This window comes from Chrysoperla carnea, chromosome 2, assembly GCF_905475395.1.
Source record: "Chrysoperla carnea chromosome 2, inChrCarn1.1, whole genome shotgun sequence".
Taxonomy (NCBI): Eukaryota; Metazoa; Arthropoda; class Insecta; order Neuroptera; family Chrysopidae; genus Chrysoperla; species Chrysoperla carnea.
This window is the reverse complement of record NC_058338.1, coordinates 59,628,021-59,649,780: the sequence shown is the minus strand read 5'-3', so window position 1 is coordinate 59,649,780 and position 21,760 is coordinate 59,628,021. Positions and strand designations below refer to the sequence as shown.

The window sequence follows — 21,760 nt, the reverse complement described above, 5'->3', positions numbered from 1 at the left end:
GATAGAATTAAGAAGTGTTAATATTATTCACTTGATTTTCACCCTTTTTATACCATTTATATGAAATATACCAAGGTATACTAAGTTTAGTCCCAAGTTTAGTATACTAATTAGTCCATTTCCGGTTGTCTGCCTGTCTATCGTCTGTCTTCACGATAACTCAAAATCGAAAAGAGATATCAAGCTGAAATTTTTATAGCGTACTTAAGACGTAAACAGTGAGGTCGGGTTCGTAAATGAGCAACATAGGTCAATTGGGTCTTGGGTCTGTAGGTCCCATCTTGTAAGCCGTAAGATATAGAACAAATATTTAAATGTAAAAAATGTTCCTTATAAACAAATAAACAACTTTTTGTTAACATTTTTTCGTACACAACACTGTTTACCCGTGAAATCGTAAATTATGTGCAAATTGTATAGTATGTATTATATGGGAATATCAGTTATATATGTGTAATGTGACAGAGTAGTTAACACTGTCTATTTATGATATTTCAACAATTAACTCTGTAACAACAATTAATTAATTCTGTGATATTTCAACAACAATTGTTTGTTTTCGCTTGTTTAGAGATGATTTATGCATTGTCATAAAATAAAAGTAAAACATGAAAAAAATTAGAGGTGGTAGAAGTAAAAAAGTGTTAATATTATTCACTTGATAAAATTTGAGTTTAAAATTGTCACCCTTTTTTTAGAGATATTGCATGCTTTGTCTTAAAATAAAACATGAATTTTAAGCATTAAAAACATGTTGTATATATTTTAAAATAGTATAAAAATATTTAATAATTTGATTATCACTTAGCATACACGATTCACAAATGAAAACCGTTGAAGTTAAATTAAAATTGTCAAAATTATATATTGTACCAACAGGATGACAGCACAAATCAACTTTATTGACATTCTTCCTCTCACTCATTTGTTCATATACATCATTGACTTCTTTTTGACTTATTCATAGATATTTGCACAATCCATTCTAATTTACTCTTATAATCCTCTAATTCAGTTTGAAGTTCCAAATATTCCTTATCCTTTTGTGCCATTTGTTCTTCATTACGTTTACATATACTTTCGTATGTTGAAACTTCCTATAAGAAATTTTTTTAATACGTTACTAGATTGAAATTATAAAATTGAAAATACTAAGTAATATTTTTACAATTTCTATTTAGAGAAAAACCCCGAAGAAGCCGTTCAAAAGTTACACAAAATTTAAAAGAATAAAAATCTTTGAAATAAAAGCCTTTGACGTTTCCTTATGACAGAATTAAAATCCTCTTCAACACATGTCTGCTTTTTTTACGATTTTTGGATATCTAAATAAATACATTCAATTAACTCAATATATTTAATGATTTTGAGTTGAAGAAGATTTAAATTCTATCATGCAGAAACAGAAAAAGCTTTTAAATGCCACCCCTCCCCTAACGCTACCGTCTAGCAGATCTTTTATTAATCTTCAGAGGGAAAAGGCTAATTTTCCTTTACATGGATAGAAACAAAGTAATCAGTTATGCGAGTAAAAGTCTTCTGTAATTTTCATCTCGGGTTCCAGGCAGAGATTTGTAAAAGTAAAAATAAAGATTAAAAATAATCGCGTGGCTGACTGATATCTGTTGATGTTAAAAAAAACGGGAGTTAAAATCTCATCATCATTATTAAGGTAAGCCGCGATAGGGTAGCCGCCGAGGGTTAAGTATCTTAATACTTACATCCTGTAATTTTGTTATCTTTGTATTAGCCTTCGTAAGTGCTGTTTTCTTTTCATCTAATTTCTTATCCATATCCAAAATACGGTCTTCCATTTTTTTAATCACCTTACAAAATTCGGCATTTTTCGTTGAATGTTCATTAACACGATCTTCTAATTGAGTAATTTTTTCTAACGCTTCATTATAACGTTGTGATAAATTTTGATATTTCTCTTCACTAGCGCGCAATTCATTTGTTCGTATTTGTAACTGTGATTGAGTTGCTTTTAATTGATTTTCAAATTCAGAACAATGTGTTTTTGATTTGGCTAATCGTATCACTGTTTGTCGCATATTCTCTTCAACTTTATTCAATTTTGCTGTATTATTCTCTTGACATTGTTGTGAATGGAATAACATTTGATGCAATCGAGATGATTCCGCAGACATTTGTGCCAAACGATGCTTTAAATGAGTTGCTTGTTTTCCAGCGGCTTCTAAACTTATTTGAGCGGCACTTTCCGCATGCCTCATTGCAGCCATTTTATATTCAAATAATTCCATTACATCGGATGTGGCAATGTTAGCTATTTGGTTATTTGCAACAGCTTCCTGTTGAAACACATTCGACTTTATTTTCAAATACATAATTTATTGAATATTTTGGAAATAATAACTCACTTAGAGAGTCTTAGATAAATGGAGGTCGTCTATTCACTATTTTTCAATGCGTTTGCATGGTATCTAGGTTTGCCAAAAAATTCACCAATGCGTGTTTTCATAATTTAATCGTATTCGATTTTAACGCTAAGATGTCAGCGCTACGAGTAAAAAAATTCTGCTAATTTTTGTTTATTGAATTCAAAGGCAAAAAGATACATGCTATATTATAAACACGAACCCATGTAATAAGGACGTGAAACTCCTATGGCGAGTTATAAGCACCTGTGGCTGGTCTAGTCATCGGTTCTTGCGTACTTTGTACTGCGTATTAAGCTGTCTGTCTCTCGAACGAGAAAGCGATGTTAAATGATTAAAAACAATTGAAATTGGTAGGCGCCTTTTTTCCTGCTACCCTCTCCACTTGAGTTTACCGTCCTTGTTATATTAGTTCGTGATTATACAATTTAATGTGCTGTACTCTTTTATATGTGTATGGTTTACAATATTGTAAACAAACATTTCCGTTAAATATTATGTATCTATGTTCGTAGCAAACTATAGTTATTTTTTCTATCGCTAGATAGAGTCTTTTTATACCATGTATATATGAAATATGCATAGTATTATAAGTTTAGTCCCAAGTTTGTAACGCCTAAAAATATTGATGCTACAAAAAAAAAATTGGTATAGGTGTTCATAAAATCACCTAATTAATCCATTTCCGGTTGTCCGTCCGTCCGTCCGTCTGTGGTCACGATTACTCAAAAACGAAAAGAGATATCAAGCTGAAATTTTTACAGCGTGCTTAGGACGTAAAAAGTGAGGTCAAGTTCGTAAATGAGCAACATGGGTCAATTGGGTCATGGGTCCGTAGTACCCATCTTGTAAACCGTTAGAGATAGAATAAAAGTTTAAATGTAAAAAATGTTCCTTACAAAAAAATAAACAACTTTTGTTTGAAACATTTTTTTGTAAACATCACTGTTTACCCACGAGGGCGTTAATTAGGTACAAATTTTATAGTATGTATTAATATAGGAATATCAAAGTGAATATCTTTTGTTATTTACATGACGTCAAAAAAAAACAAACGATTGCGCATCAACACTCGCGCATTATATGAGAATATCAGTTAAATATGTCAGATATGTATGTATGTGAAATGTGACAGAGTTATCAACACTGCCTATACATGGTATTTCAACAATTAACTCAGTCAATTGTTTTCACTTGTATAATAAATAAATTTAATATACATTTGGTTTTATGGTCTATATTTTTTTTAGTTCAAAAGTTATATAAAAACTCAAGTAATTTACTTGTTTTTGTATTAAAATCCAATACTGACCAGCACAGAAATGCTGTTATTTAATTAGTTTATAAGTTGCAATACCATTATAACCTGTATTAGCATTATAAATACATTCTGAAGTAGGAGAAGCTTAAAATTTCTGGTATGTTTAACAGCTTCAAACGCCTTACCATTGGAAAATAAATTCGAATATCTAAATGAAAGATAAAGTGCGTCTTTGGAAATTTTTCGATTTGTAAAATTTCTTACTCTAATTTTTTAGTAAATTTTGAAATTTTGATACCTTTAAGTTTAATATTTAATGAAAGAAAAAATTGAACTATTTTAGACAGGATATAGATGCTTGCTTACTTGTAATTTATGTATAAGGTTATCCAATTTTTCTTCTTGACCCAAACTCATAATCGTATAAGGAACTTGTTGCTCCGTATAACTTGACAATTGTTTACAATCACCCCCAATCATAATTATATCACTGCCATTACCAAAATCAATTAACGGTTGAATTTCTAAGAATGCTTGTGCAACTTTTTCACTTTGAAATTCACCTGTTTTAGCAATTTGGAATATCAATGATTTGATTTCAGCATTGCCTTTACAAAATGCATGTGCAATCACCATATGTATTTGTTTATGTTCCATTAGTTGAATATATAATGACTGCCATTGTTTATCTAACGGTGCTAATTGTCGTACCAATGCTAAGGCATTTATATATAATAACGTTGCTTCTTCACTGAATGTATCTTGATCACGACTTCTTGGTGAAAATGTTAGACCTTCAAAAATTAAAAAATTATTTATATTAAATAGTTTTTTAGTAAATTTTTTTTTTCAAAATTCAAAAATAAAAAATCTGTTTGCACTCCATGATATTGACAATCGTAAACTAAAAATTAGATTCAGATAAAAATTGGGAAGTAGCTTATAGCACAATGAAACTAAATATCTAAAAAGAAAAAATTAATGCATCATTGAAATTTTCCACAATCGTTTATTAGGTTGTAAAAACTTCGTAAAAAAAGTCGACTTTTCAGGGGCGTACCTACCCCCATTTTTAGGGGGTAGTTGGGAGTTTTAAATGGTTTTTTACAAATTAAAAAAGAACTATGCATCAAATAAAGAAAGTTTTATTAAAAGTTCTAACTGAAGTATATTTTCGTTTTTTTTTTTTAATTGTTAGCTTCAAAATTGAAAGAGATATGCCAATTTTAAAATGAAATTTTTTTGTAACTTTCAATTAAATGAAAAAGTAGCCATCTTGTAAACCATTAGAGATGGAACAAAAGTTTAAATGTAAAAGTTATTTCTTGAAAAAAAATAAAAACCTTTATTTGAATCATTCTTTCGGCAACATCACTGTTTACCCGATAGAAAGACGCAACTTAGGAAAAAATTTTGTGTTCGTCTTCTATAAAACTATTTAAAAAAAATTTTGTTGATTTTTTTTCAAATTAGCTTTAACTAGTGGTTTTGTGAAACATTCTAGAAAAACAAAAACAAATTCAGGAAAATACTTGCGAAAATTTCGAAATATTTAAAAGTATTTTGGAGACGCCCTCACAGGTGAAAATGGAAAACAATTGTGGAAAATTTCAAAAATGCATTAATTTTTTATTTATTACCATGATATTTTATTTAATTTTCTTGTGCTATATTATTAATATTAAAGTGAAATTGGCAGTTATTTCATAGCAACTAAAAAAAATACAATATAATCTTAAACTTATTGTACAAATTTTTATCAGAAAGGTCCTCTAAGCGCCCCGACAAACGACATTAAAAATACTATTTACAAATGTTTGTAAACCAAAAAAGATAGATGATACTGATAGTTTCAAATATGCAAATAAAATTTGCGAATAATGAACTTATTGATTCTAATTAGATGTTGATATAATATTTTATTATAGAAATATATTAAGAGGATCGGCTTTTTAAATTCCGTAAGTTATCGGTTAATTTCGTAATTGTAATAAAACTATTAAGGTACGCAAATTTACTTTCCAAATAAGTTCGCATCACGTTTCCAAGAAATGAAAACTTTTCTAGATAATGGAAAAAAAGTAATCATTTTTTACAGAAGAGTAAAAATGAAAACCTCCCAAACGAGAAAACATTTCCAATTTCTTCCAACTTTCGCTTATCCAGTTTTGATTATAACTCTTTTATATTTATTGTGTATATACTTACATACTAATGGTGAGAATACTTTACAAACAGATTCTTGTTTTAATCCTTCTAAAACATGCACTCGTAATGATGGACACTTGGTCATTTCACGTAATAAATGAAATAAACCAGTTAATCGTGTTTGATATTCAGCAGTTTGGTGTAAAGATTCATCTTCAGTGCATCCTGTATTCAATGTAACTAATAATACTTGTAATCCATTTGCCAGTGGTTGTAAAATTTTTTCGGTGTCAACACCTTTTGCCGTTGCAACACACCGTAATAATGTTAATGCTTTTGTGCTAACATGTTCAGTTTGTACCCAATTTAATGAAAGTTGTGCCAATTGAGCATGCATTGGTATTATATCGGGTAAATTTAATTGGACAAGTGCTAAGAGAAATTCAAATAACATTGCTACACATTCTGGATCGGTTATTGTAGCATCGCCACCATTTTCATTATTAGTATTTACAATCTGTAAAAAAAATTGTTTCACTGTCAAAGTTTCAAATTTATGTTAAACATGTGAAAATAAACAATGAAAGTGAAGTTAACAAGTGAAAATAAACTGAAGTTATTAATTGTTTAAATATCTTTTATAGCCAGTGTTGAATATCAGTTTATTTTTCAAAATTACAATATGTTTATTTTTCAAATTCATCAGAAATTCACGTCATAATAGTATAATGTTTCGATTAAAAAGTTTTGCTTCATGCTAGGACAAACTTAATAAAATATAACATTGCCTACCTTAATAAGTTTTTCAATATGATGAACATAATTTTGAAATTCCGAAAAAGCTGCACGTTGATTATGCTGTGATTTTACATCAATAAAAAAGTCAACAATATGTCGTAATTGTACAACATCTCGATTTTGAAGCGCATCGGCAACTGTATCAAATGTAACAGCGACAAATTTTAATATATCTTTTGTTGGTACTTCACCATTAATATTTTCCAAAATTATTAATAATTTACAAATTTGTACATCGATGTTATTGCCCTAAAATTAGACGATAAAAGTATTTATTTCTCGAATCGATATAAATAACAATATAATTACCTCCATGCTCATGACTGTTCGCATGAAAGCTTTTGTGTCAACACATCGCATCAGTGTATAAATAGCCGGTAAATTCTTATAACACAAATTAATAAGAATACCCAATGATAAATTCACAATATTCTGTTCACCAGATTGTATCCACTTGACCATTGTAGCTATTAAATGTGGTACATGTGGCTCTTGCCATGAGATACGTATTCCATATGTTAGCTCTTGTATTAATGTTAATAATCGTACTTTTTTCTCGCGTGTTAATTGATCACCAAGAAATCGACTTAAAATCGGTAAAAAATGATATGTATGAATTAATGCAAAATGTGCAGCTCGATTACGACACGCCTGTTGTAATACGTTAACGCCGCCCCATAGTAAAGTTGATCGAGATTCTAAGCCGCACATTAATTCATGTAAGCTCACGTAAAATTCAGCGACTACACTGCTATGAGGATCAAATGTACTTAAATCTATAACAACTCCAATTATCTGAAAAAAGTTAAAGTTTTATTAATTATAAGTTTAAGTTAAGTTTGTAAGGCACTTGCTTCTTATTCATTTAGTTTAAATGTTTAAACTAAAATTTTATATTCATCAAGAAGGGTCAAAGTATATTTTGCAAAGCCAATAGGTGCTAAAGTAAGAGTTTTACAGTTTGGTGATGGCTTTAGAGTAAAACGGTTATTTTGGCAGTATTCTGTAAATCGAAATAAGGTCTACACGTTTTTATATCCTGGGTATAATTAAAAAAATAATATAATAAAGTCTCCACATTAAATTTCCTTTTTCCCCAATTTCCTATAGATCAAGTTTTGTATTATATAAATACGTATTTTGACTATTATGCAGTCATCGTCAGTATGAATTAGCTAATCGTAATTACTTTTATAGTGTATATATTACTCGTTGCTATTTTAGCGACGGTGTGTAGAATTTAATTCGAAATATCTTACGAGTTCTCATTTATTATCTTTGATAATATTTATAGTCTCCATAATTTACATCTATTTCGAATATACAAAACATTTGACTTATGGTGATTTTAGACTTATTAAGGTTAAATAGATAAATATTCCAAATTATAGAGGTAAAGAAATCAAAACTTCGACTTAAGGAAATTTGAAAGAAGGTTAATTTTATCGAGATTTTTATTTTGAATATTTCGCATGTAGACAGGTGTGAATATAAACATTTCAGTATAAAACAAATAAAAATAATAAACAGAACACAGGCTTAATTGCTTAAATGCCCTACACATAATGAGCTTGTTTAAATAATTTACACATAAATATAAGTAAATTTTACCACCCTAAAGCAGGTATACGCTTCAAAATTTGCCTTTAGTTTACTGAACTTTAAGGTGAAATTGTGTGGCAAAGCTATAGAGTATAGATAAACTTCTATCTTTTACAGTATAAAAGATATATTTTTTCTTTTTAAATAAAATAAAAATTTCAGGCCAATTTCTCTTTTAGCTTTTGAGTTATCGTTATGCAGCATGTAAATAAACTAATTCAAGGACCCCGCAGGATGGGGTAGGAAAATGGCTTTTCGTGAAACTTTTTCTAACCGCCCCCAAAATGTTCTTCGGATCGTTATGATCAAAAGCTCTCACGGGCACAAAATTTTTTAACGGGTAGTTTTCGAGCTACCCTGGGGACGGTTTGAAAAAGTTTCACCAAAAGTCATTTTCCTATTCAATCATGTGAGGTCTTTAAAGTGTTCTTCTGTCTCTGATAATAAATGAATTTGAAGTTATTTTGAGATGATCCTGAAAGTCAAGGTATCTAAAATCTTTCTTTTTGTTTGTATACATTTTTCATATTTTCTTTTTACTATTTGGCGAAATTTCAAAATTTTAGAAAATGGAATGTTTTTTTTTATAGCATCTCAAAAATTATTAATCATGTGACAAATTTAGGAATTTATTTACTATAGTAAAATAATTTAGTAACAAATGCGAAAATCATTTTGTTTGATTAAAATAACTTAAAACAGCTGGAGTTATAATTAAACGTGATACACTGTGTCATTGGGAAGCCGAAAATATATATCTTTAGTATTGGCCTGTTGTTTGTTTTGTTATCCTCACAGTTTTCAATTGCTTTGTTGACGTGTGTGTTTGTGTTGGCATGAACTTGAAATACGCCTTTTCATCGCTATATGCATTTGTTTCGGACAGTTGTCAAAAAACTTTTAAACTAAAGAAAATCCAATATATTTTACCTACATGCATCAAAAAACTCTTTTTGAAAAGGATAATGTGATGTCTTTACTTATTGATATTTGTCCGAAACAAAAAAAGAATCATTTTTAAAATGAAAAGCGGAGCTTATTTATTTTTATTGTGCAATAATAATAATACTTTATGACTAGTTTATGTTGTTACTAATATCTATGAAAACCTATGTGGTAGAATGTTTTGAATAGTTTTCCTGTTTTTGGGAGGTCAAAATCTATAAGAAAATGTAAAAAAATCCTATGCAGTTTTTTAGTCACAGACCTGTGTAATTTTTAACGATTTTTGTGGATACTAACACCTTAACGAATATATCTTTATACTTTCCCAAGTTATTAAACACATTAATTTTTTAAAATTAAAAACTTGAGAAAGTATAGAAATAATTTCGATTTGAATAGAAGCTAGATCCAAAAACTTTTTTAAAGTTTGAAAACATTTGAACTAACTAAATTTTTATTGAGAAAAGTAAACTCAATAATAACTAGTAAAATTTAAAATTACTACCATAGTGTAAAATGTTGTGAACATACTTGTAAATGTCGATTTAGTTGATTTGCACAAGCCTCTGATTTAGTCCTGCTATATTCCAATGCTGTACTTATAAATTGTTTCATATGTAAATGCTTGTCATTTAAATGCGATCCTGTCAAATTTAACGATGTCCCAATTCCTGAACTACCATTCGTATTCATCTTGACAAATTTTGGTATAAACTTTTTTTTATAATAATTGCTTTGTTTCACTATTTACGTCCACGCGAATTAGTTTTAAAATGTTAACAATCCCATGCATTACTTCTTTTTAAAAGAAAGTATGAAAACAAATGAGTTTTTATTTTTGTTATAAAAAATTTGCTTATTTTTCTATTAAAATAAAACTTTTGTATTTTATAAATTAAAATTTTTTGATCATTTTTAGGACAAATGTTTTCATACTTTTTAACGATTTTGTTTGAAATTAAAATAGTCAGTTATAGACATAAGGATGTTGAACTTAAAAAATATAAAATCCCAACATCAATAAATTCCATAGGCGTACCAAAATAATTGTGATATTGTTAATGAAGTGGTTCCACAAACTTATACATGTAGACTGTCAACTCATTATAAGAACACAACAGTATAATTATATATATACACTTCGAGTCTAGCTAGACTTGTATATACCGACTTAGTGGTTAGATTCGGTATCTTTTTTACGACACTCATAGTTAACGTTAAGCTTAGCAAAGGACATCGAACTTGATTAGGAAAGTGATGTCAATAATAATTGTCGTCAACGCAGCTACATCCACACAAATATGTCAGTGTCTAAACTAAGCCTATACCAGGGCCTGGATGGAAGACGATGAAACCTTCGTATATGTTATTTGAACCTGTAGAAACATGCAGGGCGACAGGTTCAAAATTTTTGGGTCCGAAACCTTGGATCCATCAATTCTGGAAGAAATCCCGGCGATGCAGCTGTGAGTTTTCTGTGGGGCGCCTGGCCTTGACAGAATCTTACAGCTTCATCTGCTTAAAAAGACATTCTTATCTAGAAACGTCTCTCCTTCGGGTGACAGGTTGTTCTTAAGAAGGGCATAGAGAATTACTTGGTATAGCTGCTATAGGGATCCATTTGCGGCACCCCTTTTATGGTTATATAAATATTCTAACCTTCATGGTGAAGCGTGAAGTTAATCAATTAGAAACAATGTTAGTTATCGTCTATGGCACGAACGTCAATGAAAACCAGGGTCCAGAGAGCTACAATACAGTAGGCACATATGAACATAGCCATATTTTGACGTTTCACTTTAACAGAAAATGAAATGTAACTAGCATTTTCAATTTGACGTTTATAAATTTTCATAAAATTTATTTAGATTTTCTTTATTTGTATAATTTGAATTTTAGTAAATTAAGATGCTGAATTCTTATTGTCGTTTATGTGCTGAAATTCGCCAGAAATCAGAATTAGTTGAAATACAAAATAATGTTGCATCCAACCTAAATATCGAATTTAAAATATATCAATGTTTTCAATTACAAATTGAAAATGATGGCAAATTGCCGAAAAGTATTTGTACAGAATGTTTTAAACAAGTAATTACAATCTATGATTATCATGAAAAAGTTCTTCGTGCTCAGCAAACATTATATTCAATTTTGGCCGAATTTGAAAATGATTTAGATGTTAAGCTAGAACCAATCGGTCATGAATTTACTGATGAAACGGTGTCTATTACAGATTTAGATAATAAGTCCACAGTTGATACGACCGATTTTGGCCATAGTATATTTGATGATAATACAATTGATATTAATAGTGGTGAGTTTTTACACTTAAGGAAAAGAAAATTCATATCTTGATACTTTTTTAATATTGGATGGTTATAGATGCACACAAGCGGGTCTCTAACGTGAGTCTTACTTACATAAAAATTCCCAGTCCTCTCAGTACTAATATCTACTTTGTTAATCCAAAATTAAATAGTTTGCTACACATAACTTTGAAACCAAAGATCACACTTTTTATACCCTGCATATTATAATTATAATTAATACATATGTGACATATTAAATTTTGATTTTCATGCTTAGACATATTAGGTGTTTATAAACATAAAAAAAAAAAAAAAGAAAAAGAAATCGCTACCAACGAGCAAAATCGGACTGTGGGTGCCATAGATCCATGAATCTTTTTATCGACAAGTTTGTTTAGATCTTTTAAGAATTTTTATCCCGATTATTGGATTTTCTAGAGTTTATTAGGACCTATAAAGATAACTAAAATTTAATCCATTTGGCTTTTAGGCATAAAGGGTGTACCAACTTTTATGTCAGTATGTAAACATTGAATATCTTTGGAAAAAGACAATCGATTTCTGTATATGAAGTATTTTTATTCAATTTGTTCCTTAAAAAAATCAGGTTCAGTGTCAACCATTCGAGCGACTATTTTGGATTCTGGACAAGGCTCTATCTGACCAATTCAACAAACGACATTTATTGTTGCCAGACGATGAATGTTGGCCACGATATTTTTGACGATATGCACGTTGAACTAAAGCAACTGAACGGTTGTACAGCGTAATACCCTACTTCATCGCATTGTTTCGGTGTGAGGCGATTCATGGTTAAAATTGTACTGAATTGAGAAGAATGTCAAAGTAATTCAATTTTTACATACCGACATAAAAAATGGCGCACCTTTATATTTTCTAAAAAATTTACCTGATATGAATATAAGGTTTCACAAATTTGGTTGTATAGAATTTCGGATTATATTTTAAAAACCGTCATCCAATCGTATTATATCCAATCGTCAAATGAAATGAACTACCGAGTATTATCTCTGTATACCGAGTTTTATCAAATTTTGAAAAAAAAGTAATTTGTGACTTTATTGTTTTTCATAAAGGTATGAAAAAGCTCAGTATATAGAGTAATTGTGACCCAAAAATTGAGATTTTCGGATAGCTGTTTTAGACAAATTCTATACTTTAGAACTTCTATACTAGATATACTTTAAGAAAATCTAAAAACCGAAAGTTTTTTTGCAATTTTTAGTGTGCAAGTAAATTTGTAATTTGTTTCTCATAGCGGTTGAAATTCTATGAGTTTATTTTATAAATGAATGTATTTTCTAGGAAGTGAAGATGAATCAGAGGATGATATACCACTAAATGAACGCAAGTTACGAGATCAACAAGTAAGTAAATTAATAATATTAAAAAAATCAAAAATTTTATATAATTTTACGAAAAGTCAAAATATCGGAAAATTGGAAACATTTCGATTTCTATACAGGGAAGTCTTTTATTCTTTCTACGAATATTTATTATATAGAAGCCTAAGAATGTCTAAAAAAGTTTGAAGTCCAACCATACAGTGTGGGCCATTTTAATCTATAGACCTAAATATCTCGTTTTGTAGTTAACCAATCAAAAAGTAACTTAATCAAAAAAGTTGCAAAGTTTTATGGGGGTGGGGGAGAGTATCATGTTCTAACATCAGATTGGATCTGATTCCTCGGGTTTCTTTAATAACCAATTTAGATCCTAAATGGTAAGAGATAGAATAACACTTTGAATTAGAAAGTTGATCTTCATAAACAAACCTAAAATTTTTTATCTACACCATTTTTCCGAAAATCATCAGCTTTCGGAGGAAATGCGATTTAAATATATGTCATTATTGCATTTAATCGAAAGAAAACACGCTAACTACGAAAAAATGCTATAGCCCAAAAGTTATCAAGGTCCTTGACTTTAACCTGCAATTATCGATAAACTTTATTTTCTTTCTTTCGAGTAAATGCAATAATGACATATTTTTAAGTCGTATTTCCTCCGAAAACTAACGTTTTTCAAACAAATGTTTTAAACAAAAATTGTTAGTTTTTTATTAGGATCAACTTTCTAATATAAAGTGTTTTTCTATCTCTTACTATTTAAAATCAAAATTGGCTATTAAAGAAACCCGAAGAACTAGGTTCAATCTGATGTCAGAACATGATGTCCTCTATCAAACTCTGCAACTTAGGTTTAAGTTATTTTTTGATTGGTTTCCTACAAAACGAAATATTTAGGTGTATATATTAAAATGGTCCACCATGTGTATTTCAATTGATATTTTAGAAATACATTAATTTAAAATTTGACTAAAAATTTTGGGATTTTAGAACAAAACTTCTGCTGATAACAATATTGCCGATGAAACAAAATGCGATCCTGAAAAGACAGCAAATGCACGTATCCGCAAACTTTTAGAAATTTTAAAAGGTATACTGAATTAAATTTTTACTTGTATCATAGTTGGAAAATACTTAATTGAAATCGCTTTTTTAAAGCAGACGCTCTCTCTGTACTTTTAGTACTTCCATACATTATCTATATTTTCCTAATAACAGGGAAAATATAAAATGGGTGCTAAATTTACAATTATAGTGTCCGCTTAAAATAGGGCGGAGTATCTACCAACAACACCCTATAAATTTAGTCTAAGAAAATATTCTAATCAAAAATTTATATTATTTTTAGAATGGAAAACTTATAAAAAATGGTTTTGTATAAAATGTGACAATAAAATAGAAGTAGGTACAATAAAAGATTTGAAAAATCATTGGTTTGATGTTCATAAAGCACCCCCAAAATATCAGTGTATTGTGTGTGACAAAGTGTACGAGAAATTCGATTTATTTAGGAAACATATTAACGCCCATCGAGATAAACATAAATACAAGTAATTTTTTTAAATATATCTTTTAAAATTATTTGAAAAATTAAAATTATTGAAAATTGCGAAAATAATTGAAAAAAAATCACCTTTTTGCTATTTTTCTGCGCGCTTAAATCCTAAAAAATTGTTGCGTCCAGTATTTGTTAGATAAAACCACAGAAAAATTTTCCCCTTTTAATAATTATAAAAATTGCTCTACGATTAAAAATACATTCTGGATATAGATAGTAATCACCTTGAAATATTATTTTATAGTCAGTAAAGATTTTTGGAGGTAAATAACTTCAAGAATACAAAATGTTCGAAGAACCATTAAATGACTTTTCTAAAAAGTTTTCGAGATATTAGGTTGTTTTTTGACCCATTTCAGACCCAGAATGTTTAAGTTTCTATATCTCCACCATCTTTAGCACGATGCCCATGAAAATGATAAGTTGATGTAGATCTTTTAAGAATAATAAAAGATGTCCAATAATTTTTAGATGAATATTTCTAACTCCTCAGAATAAAATTGCGCGAAATATAAGCCCCAAAAGTGGAGTACGTAAAAGTTTTTTATCATTACTCAGTAACTTTAACTTAAGGCGTAAGCACTTGGTCTATTTTCTTAGAACTACTCAAGATAATAAATATTAAATGTATATAATTTATGTACACTTTGTGTTACAAAAATTAAATTATTGTTTTAGATGTGATGTCTGTGGGAAATATTCATATAAACGAGCTCACCATGACCGTCACATAGAAACACATTTAAAAGTTCGTAAATATATGTGTTCAACATGTGGTAAAAGTTTTAAGACGCATGGCAGTTTATATTCACATAGTCGAATGCATTTACCAGATGAATTAAGAAATAAATTTCAATGTGAAGTGTGTCATAAAAGTTTTAATTCTTCGTCAAATTTAACTTCACACAGAAAGATACATGCAGGTATGATAACAAAAATAAATGCATAAATAAATTTTTTTTTCAGTCGTGAAAGTGTCCAGCCATTTTAGTTAAAAAATCTAATATATAATAAGAATTTAATTTCATAGAAATTTTGTGAAAGCTATGAAAAATAAAATAAAATTTTACAAGCTTTTTTTTAGTTACATTTTTTCTTAAAATTAGGTTTTTTTAGGAATCAAAGAATATGCTTGTGATCAATGTGGCAAAATGTTTACACAAAAAATAAATTTAGATCAACATTGTACGAGTGTCCACTCAGACGAAACTCCATTCCATTGTTCGTTGTGCCCTAAAGCGTAAGTATTTTATTGGTTGTGCGGTTTCTTGCAATAAATTCCCCGCTTTATCAGTTGTAATAACATCATCGTAGATGTTAAAACAACGCATAATGAATGTAACTGGCGTGATAGAGACTGCAGTACAGCATGAATTCCGTTTGAGATTCAATATCAATCGAAATAATTCTGTAGATTATTCACCCATCCAAAGATTGTCTCTTGAGCGGGGCCGAACCAAACTATCATACAAGACTCTGCGTTTTGCTAACGTCCACGATGATAAAAAGTCCTATGGCAAAGAAATTTTTAAAAAATGAAAAGTTGGGAATTCATCTTATTTAAAACGGAATATAAACATTTTTTAACAAAATTACAATTTTTTCAGATTTAAAACAATATATCGATTAAAAAGTCATCAAACATTACATTCGAATGTTAAACCATTTAAATGTGAGACTTGCGGTAAAGCATTCAGAGAGAAAGGCATGATGAAAGCACATGAAAAAATACACACAACTGAATTACCATTTGAATGTGAATATTGTAAAAAATGTTTTAAGTTAAAATCATTTTTAAAGGTAAAATAAATATTTCTTGCATTGTTACAAACAGGACAATAACAATTTTAAATACTGTTCGGAAATCAAATCACGGAGATCTATCTTTAGCGGTAACAACGCCTTACCGTTTATAATTACATGTATTTAATATATACTGGGCTTTAATTTAAGCCCCTTAATATTCCATCAATGAAAAGTTTTTGGAAAAAACAATCAGAGTATGTATTGTTGCTCAGAGAGAGATATACAAGGGCGTTCCAGGGGATCCTACGTTGACTTGCCGTATATTTAGTTAACTAAGTATGTGTCTATGCCAAAAATCGTTAAATGAACTAGATTTTACTATTTTTTGATGAAAGAATGTCATTATCATATATTTAGCTGTTTTTTTTACTAAATTCTGTATACAATTTTTTTTTTCAATTCTGTTTAATTATAATTATCTCGATGTTTCTGCAATATTCTTAAGGGAATTTTGTATTGATAAAATATTCTCTTTTACTCTTTCCTTTTTTCGATGATAATTACTTGATGTGTTCCAAAAAGAGATAAAAATTGCATACGTAAATTTTTACGTTTGCAGATACATTTACGTCAGCATACGGGTGAACGTCCATACTCCTGCCAAGAGTGTAATCACCATTTTACAAATTGGTCTAATTATAATAAACATATGAAAGGTCGACATGGTATTAATGTCAAATCAAAAACAACACAATTTTTACAACAACAACGATTACAATTAATGAAACAAGAAGAGCTTATACAAATGCAACAAGAACAAGAACAACAACAAATGAGTAATGAATCATCTGATAATAATCATCATACATTAAACAATATTAATAATACAATTTTACCAATTCCACAACAACTATTCCATTCAGATCTTTAGTTTATACATGCATATTAAGGTAGCGAAAGTTCACTAGTTTAATCAGAGTTCTTTAACGAAGAGTAGAGAAGTGTTTCTAGAAATTTGGTCTATGTAGAACAATCTAAAGCTATCGTAGAATTACTCTACGTAAAAACCTTCTTATTGATTCATATAAGGACTTGGTGACATTGACACAAAATTGTAAACGATTAGATAGTTAGAGTATGGCGATCCAAAAAGTGAGTTTACTACTAGTTGATTTATGGACTAGACAAGTTAATGATTCCTCTTCAATCACCATGACAGTGCCTTCATTGTACCATCTAAAAGCTTCTGTAGTCGCGAATATCTTAAGATACGTGGTTCGTCGAACGCGTTCAAATATTACATTTTAAGGTTCTTTTTTTAAATAAATCGTATATTCCAGTTTAAACCAGAATAAATTTTAAAATAACGAGTGATATCAAAGTCGTATCTGCTACTGAAAAGGAAGCGAGGGCTGCTGGTTATATAGTAACTAAGTATATTTTAAGATTCATGGATCTGGTTCGTTGGTTGCTTTCAAATACATTTTTAGAAGAAATTTTAATAAAGGATTAGTAAGTAAACGTTTTTTACTATAACAAGGTATAAGGCATTATAAGGCATTGATTGATTAAGAGAAAAAATTTTAATATGTTCGGATATCAGAATTGATTTTTATCATGATAGCCAATGAACGCTTTGTTAAAATATTTCTTCTACAAATTTTTCTTTCCGTACTTGGTGTCCGTCCTATTAATAAAATAATATTTGTTTATTTTTATATACGTATATTTTTCTGTATTTTAATTCTAAAGTTTCAATGATTTTTTAGACTTAGTGAAGATTTTTTCAAAAATTATACTTTAAGACCGATATTGATGTGAGTTTCTTAAATCTTTTTTACTTATATATTTTAAAGTTATACTAATTCAGATATATGCTTAAAATTTATTCAGTAAAATTTCAAATAGCATCCAAAATTTCATCGTCATATTTATGTATTACTACTTATTTAACGATACGTTTTATTGAATTTTAAAGTCTATTTTTTTTAATATACGTAAATAAAATAATAAATCGTGTTTCGAAATTAAAAATATTAATTTAGATTCTTTTATGATAGGTCTAGGGCCAGGGTACATTTTTGATACTCATTTTAGTAAGCATAGAAATTTGATGGGCTAATAACAAACCCGCGCCTAACAATTTTTTTCCCTACAGAAATTTTTATTCGTAGTCGTTTATCTAACTTCTCTTTTAGAGAACCCGAATTGAAAATTTCAATTTTTACAGTACTGAGAATAGCCCTCCAAATTTCTGTCCTTTCCAAAATGAGCCCACCTGGATTTTTATTTTAGTTAATATTTTATTTTAAGAAAAATCTATTTAATTTTCAGATTATTTTTTATAAAAAAACATTGTTAATTTGAAATACATTCACGAGCAAAAAAATCAACTCAGATTTTTACATTTTTGTATGCATAAATAAAAAAACGAAGCAAAATTTCGCCTCTTTTGTACTTCGATTGAGAATGGCATTAGTTAACGCACTAGCTTAACTCCTTAATTGGCGTTGAATAAAGAAGTCTTTTTCTATGGATTTCATGGAGGAGAAGGCATATCTGAACTCTATAACATGCTTTATATATTTAGGAGACTGTATAATTTATTAAGGTTAAATGAACCCTTTAAATTATATCAAGTTTCTATCCAAAAGACAGAAGGGATTTAAGTATTAAATTTTGGAGGCTATGCTTATTTTAAATGACCTTTTGGTTTATATTAATTTTTTATCCCAAAGACAAAAGGTAACGAAATTTATGGATAATTTAGGTTTTGTGAACCTTTAAAAGTACCGTAGTACAAAATTAATACAGATGTTAAAAATTTAAAGTCAATTCTATTTTATTCTTTAAATAATTGATTATCAATAGTTCAACAATATTTTGTATAATTTAAAATTTGAGTCGGTTTTTATGTTCCTCCGTATTTTATGAATATTTTATCACCTTTATTGTTCAGTCTGTAGTCTGTAAGCTCTAAGCCGATATAAAAATGAAACAATCGTTAGTGCGGGCTATTATTGTTGAAAAACACACCTAAAAACTGATTAAGAATAATAGAGAGTACTTAACGTATCGGAGTTTAGCTACATTCAGAACTATAGCCAAATGTAAATAGGTATGTACTTAAATTGTAAAAAGTCTTTGTAAAGTGCAATTAAAAAAATTGATATTGTTTTATAAAAAAAAAATGTTTGTTTGCAATTTGATACAGGTCCAATTTCTAACTAAAAAAAATTTGTATTTAAAAATAAAAAGGAGAAAATTTATCAGTACATTCATTTCTTGGATAAAGCTAAATTTACGTATAACACAAGATTCATAAAAATTAACCAAAAACATTTTATATAAAAGATTTTAAATGAAAAATTGGCACCCTTTGCGGGTTCATTCGATATTACGACTTACATACGGTAAATGTATACGGTTGACTCGATTTTAAAAACGAAATCTAATCGATTTGTTTGTTTCTTTTTTTTTACGTAAATCTACCGACTAGTTTTATATTGTCTTTTTTTATATTTACTATTGACTCGTTTTATTTGTATCGGCACATTTTAATAATTATTTTGACAGCGCTGATAAGGAGTAAAAACATTATACAGATAAACAATCGTTATATATGCAGTACAAAGTAACATTTACAAAATTTAAAGAAACTACCGACCCCTTCCCACCTCAGATTTTCTTTTAACACAGCTAAGAACACTCTCGATCAAATTACCTTTAAAAAAACCCGCATTCAAATCGGTCTTTATTAAGACCCAAACTTGTAAGAAACTTCTTTTTGTGTCAGGGGTTGAACCGATTCTGATAAAACAATTTTTCATGATGACGCTTGACGCTCGCTTTGAGTCAAATTAGGGTTACACTTCCACCTAGCTGAAAAAAGTAGTAATGCCTAGCGTCAAATTGTAAAAATAAACGACAAAAAAGTTTATTTATATCTTACGTCGATATGTCAAAATATACTTATTAAAAGCAATGGGCCATTGTCCTAAAACTTTTATTGCTTCAAAAGACGTTGTTCGTTAGCGAGGCAAAACATCGTGTAAAATCAATTTTTGGATAACACCAATAATTACGAAAATATGAAGGATTTAAATATACAAATAGAAACAAGCGAAATTTGCAAAATTAAAATTCCCCGAGAAATTTTTCGGTTACGGAATCCTAAACTCGCACTTGAAACGTATCTAAGAACACTTTCCATTAAATTACCTTTTTCCTTAGAGCCTTCTCTAAACTGAACCGATTTTGAGGATCAACGCCTATTTTTAGTTGTTCCTGGTACGGACCCCTAAGCTCGCGCTTTAACATAGTACCGCTAAGAACACTCCCCGTTAAATTACTTTTCAAACGAAACAAAAAAATCCAAATCGGTTCATCCGTTTAGGCGCTACGGTGACTATTTTAAAATGTTAAAAATTTATGCGTTACTTCTTTTTAATTAAATACAAATGAGTCAGTCTTTTTGTTATAAACTGCAATTAATTAACTTATTTTTTCGACTGAAACCATTTTTATGATCATTTTTTTAAATCCCAACATCAATAAATTCCATAGGCGTACCAAAATAATTTCGATATTTTTAATAATAATAATAATCTGGTTCACAGACTTATACTTAATATAGACCACCAAGACATTAAGAACTACATACTATTATTTTATCTATGTTAAGAACACAACTGTATGTTTATAACGACTCTAGCTAAACTTGGTTGTTGTATATATCGATACACATCGTTTCGTTATCTTTAATCTTAGTTAAGGTTTAAGGACATCGAGCTTGATTCCTGTAGTGATGCTTAGTGTAATAATTGATGTAAACACAGAAACATCCACAAACTTATCAGCGTCTAACTAAGCCTATAGCAATGACGATATCGACAATTATCGTTTAAAAAAATTGCTAGTACAGACTTGATTGGGCTAGATCATCACTAAACTTGTGTATTACATCTTCGTCATTAAGTTGCCCCAAAAGTTGTAACTTAAGCTCACATTATTTTGAATTAAGATTTTGTTTTACTGACATTGCTCACACATTCGTTTTACCGATATATTCTCTGCACATTCGTTTGGTGACGGTTACGAAGACCTACATGCATAGATAAAATTGAATACTCAAACCATGGTATAGGAATATTTTAAAAACTCAAACTGAACAGATCGTTATTTGTGAAGTAGCTACATATGAACTTAGCTCACATTTCAGCTTGTTTCAACTTAAAAAGCATGGAGGTTAGAGAGAAGAAGAACGATGGCTACGCGCTAAAGCATTTGCCTCTGAAAATTTGTAGAATTTATAGTTCATTTTTCAACCACCAGCTGCGCTGTCGTCGGTAAGTAGTATCTGCGAAGTTAGCTGTTTATGAGTATAAGTAGATGAAATTACTTGCATAATGTACAAATTTAACAACAGCCCGCTTTTATTGAGACAACTTAGCGATCGCAGCGCCTCACTTATTTTGTCCATATTTCTGGGACACCATTTCCTACAGCGATCGTTCTCCTTCTTTCTAACCTCCATGTTAAAAAGTAAAAACAAAAATAAACAAGTGAAAACAAACAATTGGCTGAGTTAATTGTTGAAATACCATGTACAGATAGTGTTAATA

General features: G+C 29.3%; 2 protein-coding genes across 2 annotated transcripts; one reads left to right on the top strand and one right to left on the bottom strand.

Moving 5' to 3' along the window:
- Positions 1-778: 778 nt before the first annotated feature.
- LOC123293981 (protein CIP2A) lies at positions 779-9,958 on the bottom strand. Its single transcript, XM_044875007.1, has 7 exons — positions 9,685-9,958; positions 6,916-7,401; positions 6,601-6,855; positions 5,869-6,325; positions 4,027-4,454; positions 1,722-2,312; positions 779-1,097 (listed from the first exon to the last, which is right to left on the bottom strand). Exons 1-7 carry the CDS (start codon positions 9,844-9,846, stop codon positions 939-941), a joined length of 2,538 nt encoding a protein of 845 aa, XP_044730942.1. The 5' UTR covers positions 9,847-9,958; the 3' UTR covers positions 779-938.
- Positions 9,959-11,061: 1,103 nt separating this feature from the next.
- On the top strand, positions 11,062-17,672 carry LOC123292810 (zinc finger protein 484-like). Its single transcript, XM_044873524.1, has 8 exons — positions 11,062-11,467; positions 12,789-12,850; positions 13,823-13,922; positions 14,181-14,382; positions 15,069-15,313; positions 15,507-15,630; positions 15,998-16,190; positions 16,756-17,672. Exons 1-8 carry the CDS (start codon positions 11,062-11,064, stop codon positions 17,065-17,067), a joined length of 1,644 nt encoding a protein of 547 aa, XP_044729459.1. The 3' UTR covers positions 17,068-17,672.
- Positions 17,673-21,760: the final 4,088 nt, after the last annotated feature.

Excerpts from the sequence above, each read along its gene's own strand:
- LOC123293981 (XM_044875007.1), bottom strand. The coding sequence starts at position 9,846 with ATGAATACGAATGGTAGTTCAGGAATTGGGACATCGTTAAATTTGACA. Across the intron at positions 6,856-6,915 it reads GAACAGTCATGAGCATGGAG|GGCAATAACATCGATGTACA; the intron begins GTAATTATATTG and ends GTCTAATTTTAG. Across the intron at positions 4,455-5,868 it reads AGTATTCTCACCATTAGTAT|GTCTAACATTTTCACCAAGA; the intron begins GTAAGTATATAC and ends TAATTTTTGAAG.
- LOC123292810 (XM_044873524.1), top strand. The coding sequence starts at position 11,062 with ATGCTGAATTCTTATTGTCGTTTATGTGCTGAAATTCGCCAGAAATCA. Across the intron at positions 11,468-12,788 it reads TACAATTGATATTAATAGTG|GAAGTGAAGATGAATCAGAG; the intron begins GTGAGTTTTTAC and ends TGTATTTTCTAG. Across the intron at positions 12,851-13,822 it reads GCAAGTTACGAGATCAACAA|AACAAAACTTCTGCTGATAA; the intron begins GTAAGTAAATTA and ends TTGGGATTTTAG.